The 16,963-nt window shown below is 44.3% G+C and overlaps 1 protein-coding gene across 1 annotated transcript in view; it reads right to left on the bottom strand.

Moving 5' to 3' along the window:
- The window catches only part of RGL1 (ral guanine nucleotide dissociation stimulator like 1), a 79,221-nt gene extending 68,742 nt beyond the window's left edge, over positions 1-10,479 (bottom strand). The window contains exons 1-2 of the mRNA XM_056355647.1: positions 10,346-10,479; positions 9,332-9,442 (exon numbers count right to left, since the gene is read on the bottom strand). Coding sequence (XP_056211622.1) covers positions 9,332-9,442; positions 10,346-10,372 — 138 coding nt within the window. The 5' untranslated portion in view covers positions 10,373-10,479. The remainder of the gene's footprint in view (positions 1-9,331; positions 9,443-10,345) is intronic.
- Between the last annotated feature and the right edge of the window lie 6,484 nt (positions 10,480-16,963).

Raw genomic sequence — 16,963 nt, 5'->3', positions numbered from 1 at the left:
TAATAGCACCGCAAGATTAAAGCCCTGCCACCCTGTCGCCCTTTGAATGGCTGCTTGCAATAGGTGGTTTGAAACCCAGCTGAGCGCATGACACTGTGCCGCAAAGCAAGCTGCCCTTCTAATTACGCACTGTGTATTTGGAACTGGGAAAGTAGAAGACAGTAATCTTTCAGGCTTCCATTTTAAAACTCATAATAAGGTCAGGTTTTATTTTTAAGTGTCTGTTCCACACAGTCTTTATTACTGAGCTCATGACTGCATTGAGGAGTGCTACCTGGGATGTCCCTGGGGCAGAGATGTGTGCCTGAACTGGGAAGTAAGGAGAAAAATATTCCATAAGAAGTCATTAATAAGAACTGCAATGCTATAGTACTATTATGCCCACAACTGAAGGAAAGGACAGGAGGAAACAGCTTACACAAAACCAAAAGGCAAGCTGAATGAGATGCCAAAGCTTTCTTTTTCATGACTATGTACCTGTCTATAGGCAAAATCATTCAGCTCCCTCTGAAATCTCTTGTATCTCTACTTTGTGGGTCTCCAGCAGCTGACAGGCATCTTCCACCACGCAAAATCAATGTGAGCACACACCATCTTTCTTCCTTCTCCAAGGCAGTTCCTCGGAGAAGACGGGATTTGGAGCAGACAATAGCACAACCCGATTTCTGTAGGGAGCCTGTCAGCTCCTTGGGAACTGCTTTGCTGCATCTGCCAAACAAATGGTCAGAACTACACCCTGGCCTTGGTCTGGGCGGTCAGGACAGGCTGCAGGAGCCCAATTCCAAAGAGTCTGATTTAGCCAAAAGGGACTAACATAGGCTATAAATCAGGAGATAAAACAGTAAGCTGCAGCAAGCACAACCATCAGCCAAGTCCTTGCCTGCTGGTTGCAGAGGAAAGTGCGCCTGACCGGTACACCTGGGACCAAAGAGTAAGAGAGAAAAGAAATCACAGAGCTGGCTCAGAAAGGCATATGGGAGGGCAGGAGCAGGCTCCGAGAAAATTTGAGGTTTTGCATGTTGCTAAAATGTTGAGGGTTCCAGGCACCATTTAAATCTCAACCCATACTTAGGACATCAGTGTTGGAGAGAAAAAAATCTAGACTAAAACTTCTTTTCTGACATACTGTTCCAGTCAAAGAGAAGGTTATGTTCTAGGTCCTAAGTGGCATACAGATGAGTTAAACAGAAGTTTTTGTAATAATTTTCTGACTGAACTCTGCAACACGAGCTTCCTGCCAATGTATGTGACTGTAGAGGTGTTTAGAAGCCAAACTTGTGGTCACATGCAGTGTGCAGTGTGAGACAATCATTCATAACTCATTTTTAAAACACCACAAAATTCTCAGAAAAGGTAATTATCAAATAATTTCAGTGTTAAGAAAACAGAAAAATATTTCATGATGGATTTGGTACTTTGCAGCTCTTCCCCTTTCAGGATTTTGAAGGTATTTCAAAGCACCCTTCTGCAGCAGTTCATTTTATAGTTTTGGAAGAACACGTTCTGCTACACACCCAATGCTACAGCATTAAAAGACACCTTGAGACAAGCAATGTTTTGAAACAATCTTTGCCTGAACAAACCCAAGGCAGAAGTTCAGCTGCGGCCAAAAATAAAGCAGAAAGGAAGAAAAACACGTATCTAAAATCCACTCCAGACACGTACCCGATGGCTAACTAAACCGGGCAGCACCGGCCGTGAGGGAGCATAGTATTTCTCTGTTATCTGGATATTAGAACAGCCTGTGTCATCCGTCAGTAGAACAAGAAACTTGATCCTCGAGGTCTGGCTCTGAAAGCTCAGCAGCTGTTTAAGATGTGGAGACACCATCCCTCCAGGTCTCCTCGGGTGCACAGAGGCTGGGGGAGCTCCCGCCCCTGCCTGCGTTTCCCCTGACCAGCCCCAGTACAAACACCAGAGGCGGAGCGCAGGTCTCTTCCTCACTCCTTCCTGGATAAAGCATTACAACAGGAAAAACATTTGCAAGCACTGGGGAGCCCTGTTGTCTCAAGGCTCAGTCCTCACTGCTTCCCTCATTTCCTCCAGGGCTGGACACCAGCTGCCCCAGCCCGCCCTAACCCCTGGAAAGGTAAGATAAAGCACTCTGCCTGGTTAACAGGGAGGTCTACAAAAGCCACTTCATAGCATTTCAAAAACTCTTGTTGGCTTTTCATTTTTGTAATCTTCTTGTCCATCTGCCCACGCCACACCCACGCCTTTCACCGCTCCTTTCCTGCGGCACTGCATCCACTCTGTTCTTCCCACACCGCTGTTCCCTGTCGTCCAGTTCCACACCAACATTTCCTAACACCTCCCTGCTACATTTCTGCGTCCACTTCTCCGTATTCCGCTTCCCAGTGTGTATCCAGACATCGCACAAACAAGGCACTCTCTTCATCCATCTCCCCCCTTCCCTGCCACACTCCCCACTCCGCCCTGCCCTTCCCTCACTGCCTCTAGAGCAATTTTGAATCTAAAATGTGACAGTGACCTCCCCTTTGCACACCGGCCTGCCCAGCAGCAGGAGAGACCAGCACCACCGTCTGCCTCGAATTAACCAAAGCTTTACAGCACACCTGTTCTTCATCAGCCCGGGTAAGACGACGGGGGACGTGCACCACAACGGAGCTGCTCCCAAATGTTCCCCTCTGCCGTCCGTCTTCTCCAGACTCTCCTCTCACCTTCATCATCCATCAGCTCTGCACAAACTCCTCCTGATTACACAACTGGATCTCTCTTTTTTCTCTTGTGACAAACTCCCACATTTTTCCTCTCAAAAATGCAGATTCTGTATAAAAACTACCTCAGTCCTCCCCTTCACTGCACACTTCCTTGCTCTTGTATCTCCACCTGGCTTAGAAACATACAATTGGAGGATCCTGTGTTCTGTTACCAAAGGAAATTGCCTTATAACCTTCTTCAGCAATTGATCCAGCTCCAAAGTTGATGCTGCCGAGTTCCTTGCTTCCTTCACTCTTGCCAGAGTGCCGCTCCACTACCTCATTCCTCTGACAATTTGAAATTTTCTTCTAATTTCTAACAGTTTCTACACCACCAGTATATAGCTGGTGTGAATGGTTCTTTTTCCTCCCTTGCACTTACTTCATTATGTTTTTATAGGTATTAATCATATACTCCCTAAATCTTCATTTTTTTAATCTAAGCTATAGTCTTCTGATTAGAATCAGACATATTCATCATTTTCTTGATGATCCCAAAAGTCTTGATAATCCCATCTCCCTTCCAGTTTAAATCAACTTTCTCAAAACCAACCAGAATTACAGACTCTGAGCCAGAACACTGCAAGGGGGTTCACACTTCCCATCTCTGCTGGCAGGAACTTAAAGCAACAGAGCATCACACTGGCATTTTCTGTTTTGCATCATGCCGGTGGCTCACGTATCCTGTGATTGACCAATACACCCAAAGTCAGAAGGGATGAAGACAAAAAATATCATCCTATAGCAAAAATTATTTTCATTCATTGACAAACATGCTTTTGCATTCCGTGCTACTTAATTTCACCCCGCCGCTGTTACAGCTACCCTGAATGTCAGCCTGCAGGGTATTTCCATCCTCCAGGTGTTTTCTTCCTCTGTCAGACCATCAGATTTTGTCAGCATGCTTCTGCTTGTATGTCACTGGCCCGAACGAACACGACAGCAGTTCAGTTGCAGGACTGACCCAAGCAGAACTCCCGCAGGCACTTGCCTCCAGACCAACGATCCCTCTTTCAGCCTAAGCTGCAGCATCACCTTCTTCTTCAACAGGTCCTTTAAAATACTTTGTAATTCCTCAGCCTCTCCAGAGACTAATTGTTTTCGAGTCATTTCAAGGGCAGATTTTAAAAAAAACAGATTAAGCCCACAGCCTTTCTAAATCCGGAAGATAGCTCTCTTCATGAGACAAATAGCTCCTACCTACCTAGGTCGTACCTCCCCCACCCCAATACCCCAGGCACCACTGCTCTTCTCCAGTCATACAATGGCATTTCTGACTTGATCGATGAAGTAAAACTCCTTGCTCCTTGACTATCAGTTCTTACACCAATTCCTTTCTAGTTCTGGGCTGGACACCACCAGCTGCCCAGGGTGGGCACATTAAGCTCTTAGGCAGAGCGAAAACTTGAAGACATGTGAAAGCCCCATGTGGCATCACTACTATCAACATCCAGGTTGACACCTTTGTCATGCTTACAGAAAACAGGCAAAAATCTATTTAGTTTTTCAGGTTATATATCACGTTTAATTCTTATTGTCTCTGTGAAGCAGACTTTTTTTGTTGTTCTTATATGGCTGACAAACCTTTAGCTCTTTGTTTTCATTTGCTTTGTAAGGCTTGACTTCTGGCAACTCATATTTTAACTCTTGGATACTGCTTTCTCTGTTGACAAAGAGTTTTCCTCTATTTGTCAAAACCCAATTCATAAAAAGATCAAACAAATCCTTTTTAGATTATTCCTGCACCCTCCTCTGATAGCTTTTTCCCCTTATTCAGATGAGAAATCAAGCTAGTGTTTACACTTTTGACTTCCAAGCTTCCAAGCTCACACATTCAACTATCTGGACTTCCTGCTCCACACCAAATACTTCCCACAGTTTCTAAGTGTGCCGCTGTGAAGCCAAGCATCTCACAGACTTACCCTACTTACCCTTCTACAGAATTTATGGCAAACCCCACTGACACAGCATTACCTCTTGTTGGATCAGCCATATTTGATGAAGGAATCAGCTGGCAATAGTATCTGCTGCCTTAATACAATTCTTGCCAGTTGCCAAGAATATTCATCCAACCAGGTAAGCCTTCAACCATGCCCCCCCTTGCCTTTTTGCTATTTATATGGTCATTCATTTTCTTCCTGCTTTATTGCCTTGCACCACTCACTCTTTTCTCCCTCCATCACTGGAAGAGCCATTCTGCTAGCCTCTAGCTGTGGTGCATCTTCAGTGGACAGATCCACTGGCATATGGCACAAACACAACAACCAGACCAACTATCTTGACTAGAAAGGCCTTTTTTCCTTCCCCTTTTTCTTCAGTTTTGTCCACTCCATAATCAAGCAAGTGCAGTACTTAAATTTACTCCCATTCCACATCTGCACTCCCAGCTCCTCAAATTCTCCACCCCTTGTTCCTCTTTGCAAAGGACCCATTGAACAATTCTCATTTTAACCATGCCACAAGTGCACAAGTTTCTCTCCTGTGGTGGTCCTCTAATCCTTTCACTTGTCCGGTGGATTCCATCCCACCCAATACCACTTCCTCTTGTACCTTTTGCCTCCCATAGTCCCATCACTCTCCTTGTCAAAATCTTTCAGCCTCTCACCTCTTAAATATTCCTGCCATCTCTCCACTTACTTCTCTACCTGTTCCTTTTACTTTCTCTTTCAACTGTTTACAATAGATCATTGACTGGAGTTCACCCCTTCCAAGGCCATTCATACTGTGTCAGCATTCTGCTGCTGGCAACAAAAAATCAGGTGTTTAGCAGCTGATCTACTTTTACAGCCACTGCTTTACTGTTCTTATCTGCTTCTGGCTATGGTACGACTCAGCTTGTCTCTGTTTCATTTCATGGGTACCTGGCTGTCAGTTCAAGATCAAAAAAACCCACAGAACTCTAAATTTTTCAACTGTCTCTTCTGCTTTGTTGTCTGTTCTTCATGGACAATAACACCATCTTGTCTGACACACAGGGTGCCAGCCTCCCTATAGGCTGTCTTTATGTCCTCAGAGGTAAGATGAATCTGATTTTTCAGGTTCTTTCTGTGTCAGTTTTACAATACAACCTTCTCTTTCTAGCCACATCACTAAAATTCCTTGCTGCACTCTCAAACCTTCCATTCCAGTTACCAATGTCTTTTTCTCTAGCCCGATGTAATGCCATTCAAAATGATGCTGAATGTCTACGCAAAAGTCAGCTGCAGAAAGCATTCTCCTCATCCCCTCTTTTGAGCAAGACATCCACCTATACAAATCTCTATTTCTCCATCCTTCTCTCTCACAAAGAATTCTGGCCATGTACCTCAGTTTCCATGGTCTTCATGGCTTATTCCCAATCTCCACATCATCTCTCTCAAGATTCTGGTGACCTCTCAAGGTCTATCCTGGAGACACCAAAACCCACTTCATTTGCAAAAAATGCCTTCAAGCTTTCTCTTGCTGAACCTATCGTGCTTGGGAGGTATTCTCGCTCAACATCTCCAGAAGTTATATTTGACTTTTGAAGTTTTGTTAAGACTCTCCATTGCCTTGACGTCTACAGGCAACCTGAGAAAAATCAGACTGCTGCAAAATTGATACCACTGCCTCGGATACCAATCATCAGCTGAGAACATACGTGTACAGACAAGCTTCTTTTGATATTCAGTCTGTAAGTTCTTTTTAGTCAGGATAGTGCTTTTGTGCAGCATCTACCACAATATGACTCCTCGGGCTTTTAAGATTTTGTAATACCGTAGTGCTTAAAGTCTTGAACTTCACTACGTATTTAGTGACAAAACCAGTAGCTATTCTTGGCATCCTTTCATGTCTAATATTAAAACTAATAAATTTAGTGGTTATACAAAAGCTCCACACTTTTGAAAGTTATGGAACTGCTGATGACTTCAGAAGTTACAGCCTGTTTGCCCGTTTCCTCTCTTAATTGTAGAGGTTTGAAACACAGAGAAGACATTTCTGTATTTAAATAGACAACTATTAATGGTGCTTAAACTGCGGTCTTAGGATTGACTTTTAAACAGACCGTTCTCTCAGAATGGAGCCAACCACTCAAGAACCCTGGATGGGTTCTTAGGATACAGAATTTCAAGAAAGGCTTATTAGACTTCTGGAAACACAGAAGAGCTAGGTTCATTCACTTACTGGTACCTGTACAAGAATGTATTTAGGCCAGATTTCAAGCTTCTCAGTAATGGAAGGAATTGGTAATAAATCCCAACACACTCAGAATAAATAAAACCTTTTATATTCCTTTCAACACAGGTTCCATGACATTTTCAGTCAGATCTGCATTCCTCTCAAACACATCAAATAATCTACTATCTAATGTTTTGCAGCTGAAAATCCTCCAAATCACTTTAGAATGCAGCCTCACTAAGAACGAACCGCACTGGAACCACCGGACAAACCTCCTACTCTGATACCACACAAGATTCGATCACCACATGCCATATCAAGGTTCGAAAAGATTTGAGCTTTTCAAGTCACAAGGATCCTGACCTGAACCAATAAACCATGAGAAGCTCCATGCCTCAGAGAAGGTCAAACTGCTAGGCAGACCTTTACAGGACACAAACTGACAGTGAAAAAATAACTTTTAAAAAAGTACAATATAATCAGTAACAGAGGTACTATATTTGTTACAAGGAAGGCTCAATACTTGCTGATGCACAAATAGGTTGCTCCCATACTCTTCTGTTGACCTTAAGTCTTCAATCCAAGCCTGGCTTAGAGCACCATCAAAACAATTAAGACCAATATGGATAATTCCAACAGCATATTAATTTAGTGCTATAAATTTCAAAGTGTAAAAAAACACATTGTAAACCCCTACAAACTCCGGCTAAAAAACAAAAAAAAAAAGTCACCTGATGACAATTATAAAAGAGACGATGCTTTTTAAGGCAAAACTGCTAGGGGCAGGGATGGCTCTTCATAAATAATGCTCTGGGTTAGAGGCTATTTATTGACTTTAGGACCACAGTAAAGCCATTAATAAAACAAGAACAGAAAAAGAGCTTAAAATACTTTATGTTAAGAGCTTAATGGAAACAAACAGCCCATATGTTTAAGAACATTTTTAAATAATATGCATGAGGTAGGTTGGGTTTTTTGCTCTGAAAAACAGCAGCCTGGAAGCTGAAGTCACCAATTTATGCCTGGAACAGGTGCGGACTTCTGACACACTGCCTCCTTCCCCACAAACAGGGCTCAATTCTGACCTGGAAAGACCAACACTAGCCACAGAAAGCTAGAAGTCACTTCCATGACCTTGTCCTCCTGCTAAGATTGGCACCACCAGCTGTGGTGATGATCTCAGGAACACATACGCACTCTTCCTTTGAGAATATGACCAAGACCTGGCAAAATCCTTCTGCATACGAGGACAAACGTAGCCTAGACGGAAAAAAAAATCTACTTTTCTATAGTATGTTCATGGGACACAGACACATTTAAAATGATCTCCACCTCTTACAAAAAACCACCAGCTGTGAAATTTACAGGAGCTCAAAAATACTTTCTAATATTTTTCCTGGTAAAAACAGGAGGCAAAGATGGGAAATCTGCCACTCAAAGGAAGCAGATCTGAAATTGTCTGTTCTGATTAGAACCCTATGTACTTCTTGGAAACACGGGATGGGGAGATTCTAAGAACTGTCCATACGCAGGACAGAATTTGCTTATTTTTCTTGACTGTGGTTTCAGCACTGCTGTATTGCTTTATATCATGGAACTTCACAAGAAAATGATTTGATAAAAATCTCAGGGTAGTTTGAAAAGCCTTTAAAATACCAGCCTGCACACTACATCAAACCAAGTTCTTACATTATTGCTTTTGATCCTGAAGCAAATATATAAACATAACAAAATAATACGAAAGTTATAACCACCTCCTGAAGATTTGGCTCAAACTGCCACAGCTGCACTGATTCCAATGAAGTGAGGACATTTTATATCAGCTGGGGACTTGGCCTGACAAAGGTGAAGGCAGTCAGCAGCATGCCAAATGGAGTGCGTGTGCATTTAAGCTTATTTTACTTAGCACTAAAGCCTTCGTGCTTTGAAATGCACCTTGGTAAAACAGCACACAGCTTTAATTCTTGCAGAAATACAGACAATTGATTTCTCATCTGACTCAGAAAGCTGTATGAAAATAAGACCCAAACTGATATTCACTCAAGTTTTAAAGAAGTTTCCACTAACTTTAGAAAAACTTGCATTTGCCAAAATACCGCGACTATTTGTTTGGGAGACCTGAGATAAGTTCCTAACAGCAGAAATGAGCCACAGCCCAGTCTGAAGTAACTGCTAAACGTTCAGGCCATAAGCTAAGATCCATATTTCTGCACTAAGTATCATCTCATCCATGGTCACAACAACTGGTCAAATCTTTTTCACATGCCATGAAAAGAGGAAGGGTCAACATAAGGAGAGGGTTATTTCAGATCATCCAGGCAGACGACTTCAGTGCTTTGGGTTTTCTTAAATAGTGAGAGCAGGCAGTGCTAAAAGTTAATATCGTAATGATTTGTGTGGAATTCAGCTCCCCGGAGCCGGCTCCAAAGTCCATGAGCAGCTTTCCAAAATGCCACCACGCCAGCTTTACTTACCTCCAGCCATCTCGCTCCTTTGTTGGCAGCCTGCTGAAACTCCACTCTTTTCAGGGTGACATGGTAAACAGCTCCCTCTTCTACCTCCTCACCCCCATCCTGAATGGTGATCTGCCAGGAAAAGGGGAAAGAAAATAAGGTAAGAGAGAAAGGCACATTTTCCCTCCTCTGCTAACCACAATCTATACCAGGTGCTCCCGTGCCTGGTGCAGAGCTGAGGGCAGGAGATGGGCTGCACAAAGTAATTGCAATCAAAGCAATGCAGGATACTCGCAGATCGAGGGAACACTGGAGATATTCTTGGCAAGCTGTCCTTTCCTGTGGTATCAAGATACCCTGACTTTCCATTTAACTATTTTTTCCTAGACTAGCACATATTTTAAATAGTTGTAGAAAGTCTTTTCTAAGGAAATAGTTTGGTTTTGATTAGCAGTCTTCTCTTGCCTCTCCCTCCCCCTCCCCGCTTTTTGAAAGCAATTAATCTCTTTGGCCTTTCATTTATGGAAGGAATTGCACTTTTTAAAAACTGCTGAATTACTTAGGCAGACAGCCTTTAAACTTTGAAGCTAACAAGCATTTAAAATACAGCAAGCCTTTATTTCTTTTGACAGGAGGGATTTAAAGCGCTTGTGGTTTGCTTTTCCAAAAACCTATTATTTCGAGCTGCAAAAAAAATCCAACCACCTAAAAAACTGTACAGAGTCGAGGCTTTAGAACTCACAAATAATAGAAAGAGGATGAAAAAAAAAAAAAGTGCAACGTCTTCCAAACTTTAAGCGAACATGTGCAGTGCCTCCCGGTTTCCCAGATGATCGGCCGTACAAAAGAGCGCAGGCGGCGGCACGGGGGGCGGCAAACAGGCGCCGGGCTGCTCCGGGGGCAGCCAGCCGGGCACGGGAGGCTGCCCCGGGGGGCGACCGGGCAGGCTCCGGCGGGCAGCGGGCGGCCGCCCCGCCGACACCGGCACCCCGCGGGCAGGGGGGGTGGGTGGGGGGACACGGGACGCCCGGTTACCATTTTAGCTTTCCACAGCAATTTCATTCTCGATGCCTTCCCGGGCGCCTCGACGGGGCACGCCGCCGCTGTCCGCCGCCGCTCCGCCCTGTCAGCGGCCCCCGCCGCCGCGGGCCGGGCCGAGCCGTGCGGCCCCTCGGCTCCGCGGCGCGGGAGGCGGGAGGGCGGGCGGCCGCCAGGCCCCGCCTCGGCCCGGCACCGGGCCCGGCCCCGCCGAGGGGCTTCCTGTTTATCGCGGGCGGCCCCGGCCGAAAAGTGGCGGCGGGGGGAGCCGCGCCTGCCCGGGGGCGCCGCCGGCAGCGGGACGGCCGCCCGCCCCGGTCCCGGCCGCGGTCCCGCCGGGAGGGGCGCGAGGTGCGGCGGGGCGGGGGGCAGCGCGGGGGAGCGGGGCCGAGCGGGCGCCACCCAGCGCAGGGCGCGACGGGCGGGGCGCCGGGCCCGGCGCTACGGCAAAGCCCTGCTGGCGGCGGCGCTCCGTGCCGTCGCCCTGCGGAGCCTGGCCAGCACTCGCCCACCGGGCAGCTCGGGCGGGAGCCGCGGACCCTCCTCCTGCTCCTCCTCCGGCCCCGCCGCGCCGGGCGGGCAGCGCTCAGCACCGGCAGGTGAGAACCCGGGGAGGCGGAGCGGGGGGCCGGGAGGGCTGCGCGCTCAGGGGCGGCGGCACGGCTGAGGGCGGTGGGGAATGGAGGCACGGGGGAGGCAGTCCTGCCCATCTGGCCTGTCCTGGCATGAGGGGACAGACCCTGACCGTCTCCACCTGTCCCACCTCTTCCCTTTGCAGAAGAGAAGGGTCTCGGACCGGCTCGGTGACCGCCTCCCCCGCCCTCCTCTCCGCACGGGCTGAGCCCACCTCGTACCGCCCGGGAGCCCCTCGCTGACGGGCAGAGCCCGGTGCGCTGGGCCCGGCCCCAGCACGAGCGGCAGGCACCAGCGAGCCAACCCCAGGAGCAGCCGCCACCTGGAGCTGCCTCCCGGGCTGTCTTCAGCTGCCTGGTTTTGGGGACTCCTAAATCAAAGGAGAGAGGAGCTGACTGCACAAATTACCATGCAAGTCAATGAAAGCAGCACAAATTTAACTAGAAAATTCACATCTCCTGAACCTCAGCCCTAGCAGTCAGTATACTAACGTATTTATACCACCAATTAGCTCAGGAGCAGCACTAATTCAGAGAGACGATCATCGCTTGCAGCTGTTAACATGAGGAAGCATACAAAAGCAAGGAACATGATTTTAAGCTACAAAACCAAGATTGAGCTATGCTGTCATGGGTGACCTGATCTGATTATTTGCTAGACTGTGCATTCAGTTTATTTGCCTCACGCTGAAGTGATCCAGAATATGCTGAGGCAGATACTGACTTTAATAATCTGACTATAATGTATTCTAGCATACAATCCAAAGTCTAGATTTTCCAAAGTCCCTTGGCTTCTTCTGTAAAACTGCACAGAGCATTCTGAACGCTCTAGATTTTTCAAACCGGTTTTCCACATCATAATTTTTAGGCGCAAACAACAGAGTCTGCATTGAATTCATGTAGCTCACCCAGGAGGCACGCAAGCAGTTCCTGAACAAATTGCCCTTGAACGGGACAGACATATGTTAGCATATGAAAATGGATAGCCAGCTACAAGGAGTATAACACCAAAGCCAAATCATTACTCTGTATTGAAATAAAAGCTTTGTCACAGTATGATGATCTGATGCCACAGTAAGTGCACTGATGCTACTACCATTGCTTTGGATGGCAGTCACCAAAACATGGTGGTTATTTCTAACTACTTTGTTAATAAGAAGAAAATGGCAGTGAGTTAATAGAGTGGGAAGGAGTACACGTGGGAAGGAGTACACATATGTGGCCCAACTTACCTTCTGTTGAATCTCACATTTCAGGCTGGATCCTCAGAGAACACCTTACAGAGAGACAAGGTCAGGACTTTTCATTCAAGGTATGAGCCAAGTCCTATCATGGATGGTGGTTTTGAATCTTCTCCATCATGAAGGAGAGCCAGATGAACTCATCCAGTTTAGCAAGTAACAAAATACTACACTTATTATTAATTAGATTTGCATTAGTCCTGCTTACTTAAGACTTATTTTCCAGAATGTTTTCAGTGAGACTTGGTGCCCAAACTTTGTAACATTAAACGCAGATACACCTTTATGGAAGAAAAAAAGTAAAGATCAACATCACAGTCAAAGGTTACAGGAAGGACAGTAATCAGGGATATAAATTGGTAGTATGTCAAACCGAACCGTACTTTTTAAACAGTATTTTGAATTTACACGTTGTCTCTCATCCTAACAAGACTGCAAGGACTGCACAAACAAGATGCTGTATAAACTGCACAATGGCGCACGGTCCCTTGGGGCTGCTGAACAAGAACCTGCAACGGGCACAAAGGCACCCAGAGCAGTGAGGGGAGGGAGAAATTTTGGCCAAGGTGATGAGGTCTATATTAACTACATGTATTTTATAAGAACAAAGAGCTACCGACACTCTTCTAGACTTGAAGCTGGAGTTTCATGCAGTCTAAACCACACACAGATGCTAATCGTTACCCCTAGATCTCAGCTCTGCCAACATGCACCTGAGATGGCAAATTGTTGTTACCTGGGTTTCCCCAGGATCATCCACCCTCTGCTGTCATGGGTGTTAAATGCACTTGTGAAGGCAGATACACTTAAGAGGCAGCTATTTCCAGCTCAACAGATTTCTGAGTGAGCCTTGAAGATGATACATTTACAGTGGGATATTTGGTTCTGTACTGTCCTCAGCCAGCAGATCCAGGAGGGAGCTACCAGAATTAGCCTGAAGGAAAAATTCATTGTCTGTGCTAAGAGTTGTTGCTTTTTAAGGATGAGGCAAAAAAAACCCAACCCAATATTAAAAGTCTGTCTTTTGTAGAAACCTTCAGCGTTTCCTTGATTGAATTCTTAAGTCTAGTTATTTTGTTTACTTAGCCCTTAAATTAGTTTGCATGATTAAGCTTCTAGAAACTGTTTCCATTAACTAGTTTAGCTGCAAGAGGAAAACTGCAAGAAGGCCAGGACAACGCACACTGCAACTTAGCCTGACTAATTAACTAATCTTTCTTTAGCCCCCTACCTAGTATGCCAGCTCAGAAAAACATGTAAGCAGTAGCTTTACTATAGCATGAGCTTAAAATATTCACATCAAAGGAACTAAATTCTTAAGATTCTTTGATGAACTGGAGCCTAGATCCTGAAATCAAAGTGAATTGCAGGTTCAAACCTCCATGGGACCAAGTCTGCCTCCCACAAGAATTACATCAAACATTGCATTGCAAAAAGCCCAGCAATCACATTCGCAACAGATTTTCAGTGAAAGACTGTTTATCCAAATCCTCTGCCAATTCTAATATTTGCAGTTTTCTAGTTCCTCGGAAGTCTGGATTCTATTGATAACCATCTCACTTGGGAAAAGGGTATTTGTCGGTTGGGGTGGTATCTTCATTCAAGCAGCTGACATGGGATGGGATAGCGTTTTCCAACATAGTGTGCCTTTCTTATGCCACAGTATTTTATTGCTTTCCAGCTACGCAGAGAGGTCAATTTAAATACACTACCTCTTTCGACAGACCTTGTCCATATTTACATCATCAGATCTCGTAGCTACAGCACTGCTGTTACATGGACTACAAGAAATTTCTCATGGACTGGTAGAATCTTTCACAGTGAATGAATGAAACATACTGTACCAACTACAAATGTAACAGAAGGACCCATTTTAACTCCAACTCCTGTCGTTAACTTTTACCAAAACATGCAGGTCTGTGTATGTATACATAACATATATGTATTTATTTGGTCTTCTAGAGAGAAAGGGTTGTGGTTAGTCTAGGCTCCTAAAAATCTGCTTTATATCCAAACACGGATTATTTAGTACTAGAAAGGAGTAAAAGCATGTGTAACATTTAGCTGCCATTTAGTTGCACTCTAAGACCGTTTCAAACATTTATTTGAGACCAAGAGACAGGATCAGAATGCACAAGAGAACGTGAAGACAAAGCAGGCTCTGATTAATCTAAAAGATGTTCTGTAAAGATTTCAAGGACCAAAGGAAGCATGAAAAAGAGTAAGAACAGTCTGCAACTCAGTAGAACTGCTGTTTTGCTCTTTTAACAGAGCTGATCTGTACCAGTGAACCACACTCACAGTCAACATCGTGTTAAATATTTGGCTCTTTCCAAATCATGTTCACATGCAATAACTAAATTCCTACCATGATCAAGCTTTGTGACTGCCCTTTCTACTGAATCAGAATTGTTCCTCTAATACATCTGAGTATGTATTCCCTCCATCTCGCAACAAGAAAGAAATGCAAATCCATTTGTGAATGCAAGCTTACACTTCTCACAGTGAAATGTTAGATAAAATACTTTGAGGTCTGTAAAGTTCTCAAACTGCAGATAATTGACCACTTACAGCCCAACAAGAACTTGCTGACTGTCCACAGAGAACTAAGTTAGTCACAGAGTGATGATTTTTCCTTGTTTTCGGCTGTTGCTACAGCTGGCATGCAGACGCTTTCATGAGAAGACAAAGCAAAAGACCTATAAACCAGCTGGAAATAAAGAACAGCTAGTCTTACGGCCTATGCTAGGGGCCTAACAGAAGGAGAAGAGGAAAAAGTCATCAGAGATACCCAAACAAGGGAAATATTCAGAAGAGCAAAGAAAAGGGCAGAGTAACCAGGTGATGTAAGAATCATTCCAGACAGCTTCTCCATGAGAGAACGGCATCACGCAGCCTAAAAGGAAAGAAGCCAGGTACCAGAGATCTGCATGTAAATTAGCTTCACTAGCAAAGGATGCTCAGTGGGAGATGGGAAAGCAAAACACAACTGTCTCGTTTTTTCTTTTTTTTTTTTTTTTTTTCCAAAATAGGGAAAATTCCTTGCATTAAGTTAGGCCATGGTTTCAAAATGTTCTTTTCAATGGCAGTGCCAGCTCAAGCAGTTTCCGCTCCCTGGTGCTTGACTGAGCCAGGGACTAGAACTGTTTGCATGTCAGATATGCTAGATTTTTCCTAGTAACCATGCCTTTGCATGAAATGTTTTTACAATATTACCTTTTTCTTCTTTTTTTCCTTTTTTTTTTTTTTTTTTTTTTTAAGTGGCAACAGCTACCACTTCAAGGGCACTACCTACACATGTGCAACGGTCAGTTGGAAGAGAGGATTCCTTGAGACTGCCTTTTCATTCTGCAGAAAATACGAGAATCTATCATATGGAATGAAGCACTTCCAAAGAGACACGCCTGCAATGGATGATGCATTAGAAGCACATGCCTACTAAAGGAAATAAGTACTGTTTCTGTGAAGACTATTCCATTAATTATTATTCATTTGCTTTCTTTATAACCATATTTAGTTCTTGCTTTCCATTTATGGTGCATGCCCTCAATTTGATAACTAATAGGTGCTGCAGACTACAGTTCTTGAGAATGAAACTATTTACAACTAGATAAAGATCACTGATGAGCCACAAAAGCTAGAAAATGCAGACACTATAGAAATGCAAACACAAACCGGTTTTATATTGTGTTTTAATGACTGTGGACTCTGGCCTGTAGCTTGGCTGCAGAAAGCTCTTTACTACAGTTACCATATGAAAATCACCTGGTAGTATTCCTTGACATTGTGTATGAGTTCCTACTTTCTGCTCAATTACACAGGTAGTTTGTCAAGGAGTGCTTTAGATCTGCTTCACCTGCAGTGCGCTACAATCTCACCTACACTGAAGGTCCTTTACAGCACAAAGCACCTCAGAGGCACATAGCTCATGCAGTACAGAGGTAATGTTTTGCACATGCTGTGCGCTGATGTAAAGGGTAACAGAGGTGACCTAGGTCCTCAGTCATCTTCATCTAGAAATAAATTAATTTTGATGTTTATATTCTTTAAATTAATAAGATGCATGTCACTACATGTCAGCCAGTAAGAAAAATTGTTGGGATCAGAAATTAAATTTTAATTTCAAATCACTAACTAATCAAAGCAAAAGAAACGTTACACTACACACTGTATGTCTAATCTAGCACTGTCTGCAAACATTGTAATCCTTAATGCTGTGCAAAAAGGGAAAAACCATGTTCCCCACTCGCTCTGAACTGCATTGAAAGGTGTGACGATGCAGTAGCAGCTCAGTAAAGAACCAGATACACAAGTTCATCATAATCTGTCTTCGTTGACACTAGAACTAAATAGAGGCCTTCAAGTAATTGCAAGTACTAACCAGCTTCATTGTAAAATGCCAGAGGAAATGCAGCAGAGCTCCCATACATGAAACTAAATTAATGATTCATAAGGCTTCATAATTAACAGCGCTAAGTCAAAAAATTATGTAGTTGAGGAAGCACATCCAGCCTTCCCTTGACCTCTCATTTCACATGTGATTGCAATTAGATAGGCATGCACTGTTTCACAAACTATGCTGTCCAATAGGATATGGCATGCTTTTATATAATCTCAGATCTAGGTAGCATATCTCCTTCAGGAACAGCAAGTCCTTTGACTTCATTTGTTAAGACTTCAAAACAAAGCTGCTTGCAAAACCACAGTCAGATCACTGGTAAACTGCGCCACCTGCAACATCA

The sequence above is a fragment of the Falco biarmicus genome, chromosome 11 (genome assembly GCF_023638135.1).
Source record: "Falco biarmicus isolate bFalBia1 chromosome 11, bFalBia1.pri, whole genome shotgun sequence".
NCBI lineage: Eukaryota > Metazoa > Chordata > Aves > Falconiformes > Falconidae > Falco > Falco biarmicus.
This window is presented reverse-complemented; position numbering and strand designations above follow the sequence as displayed.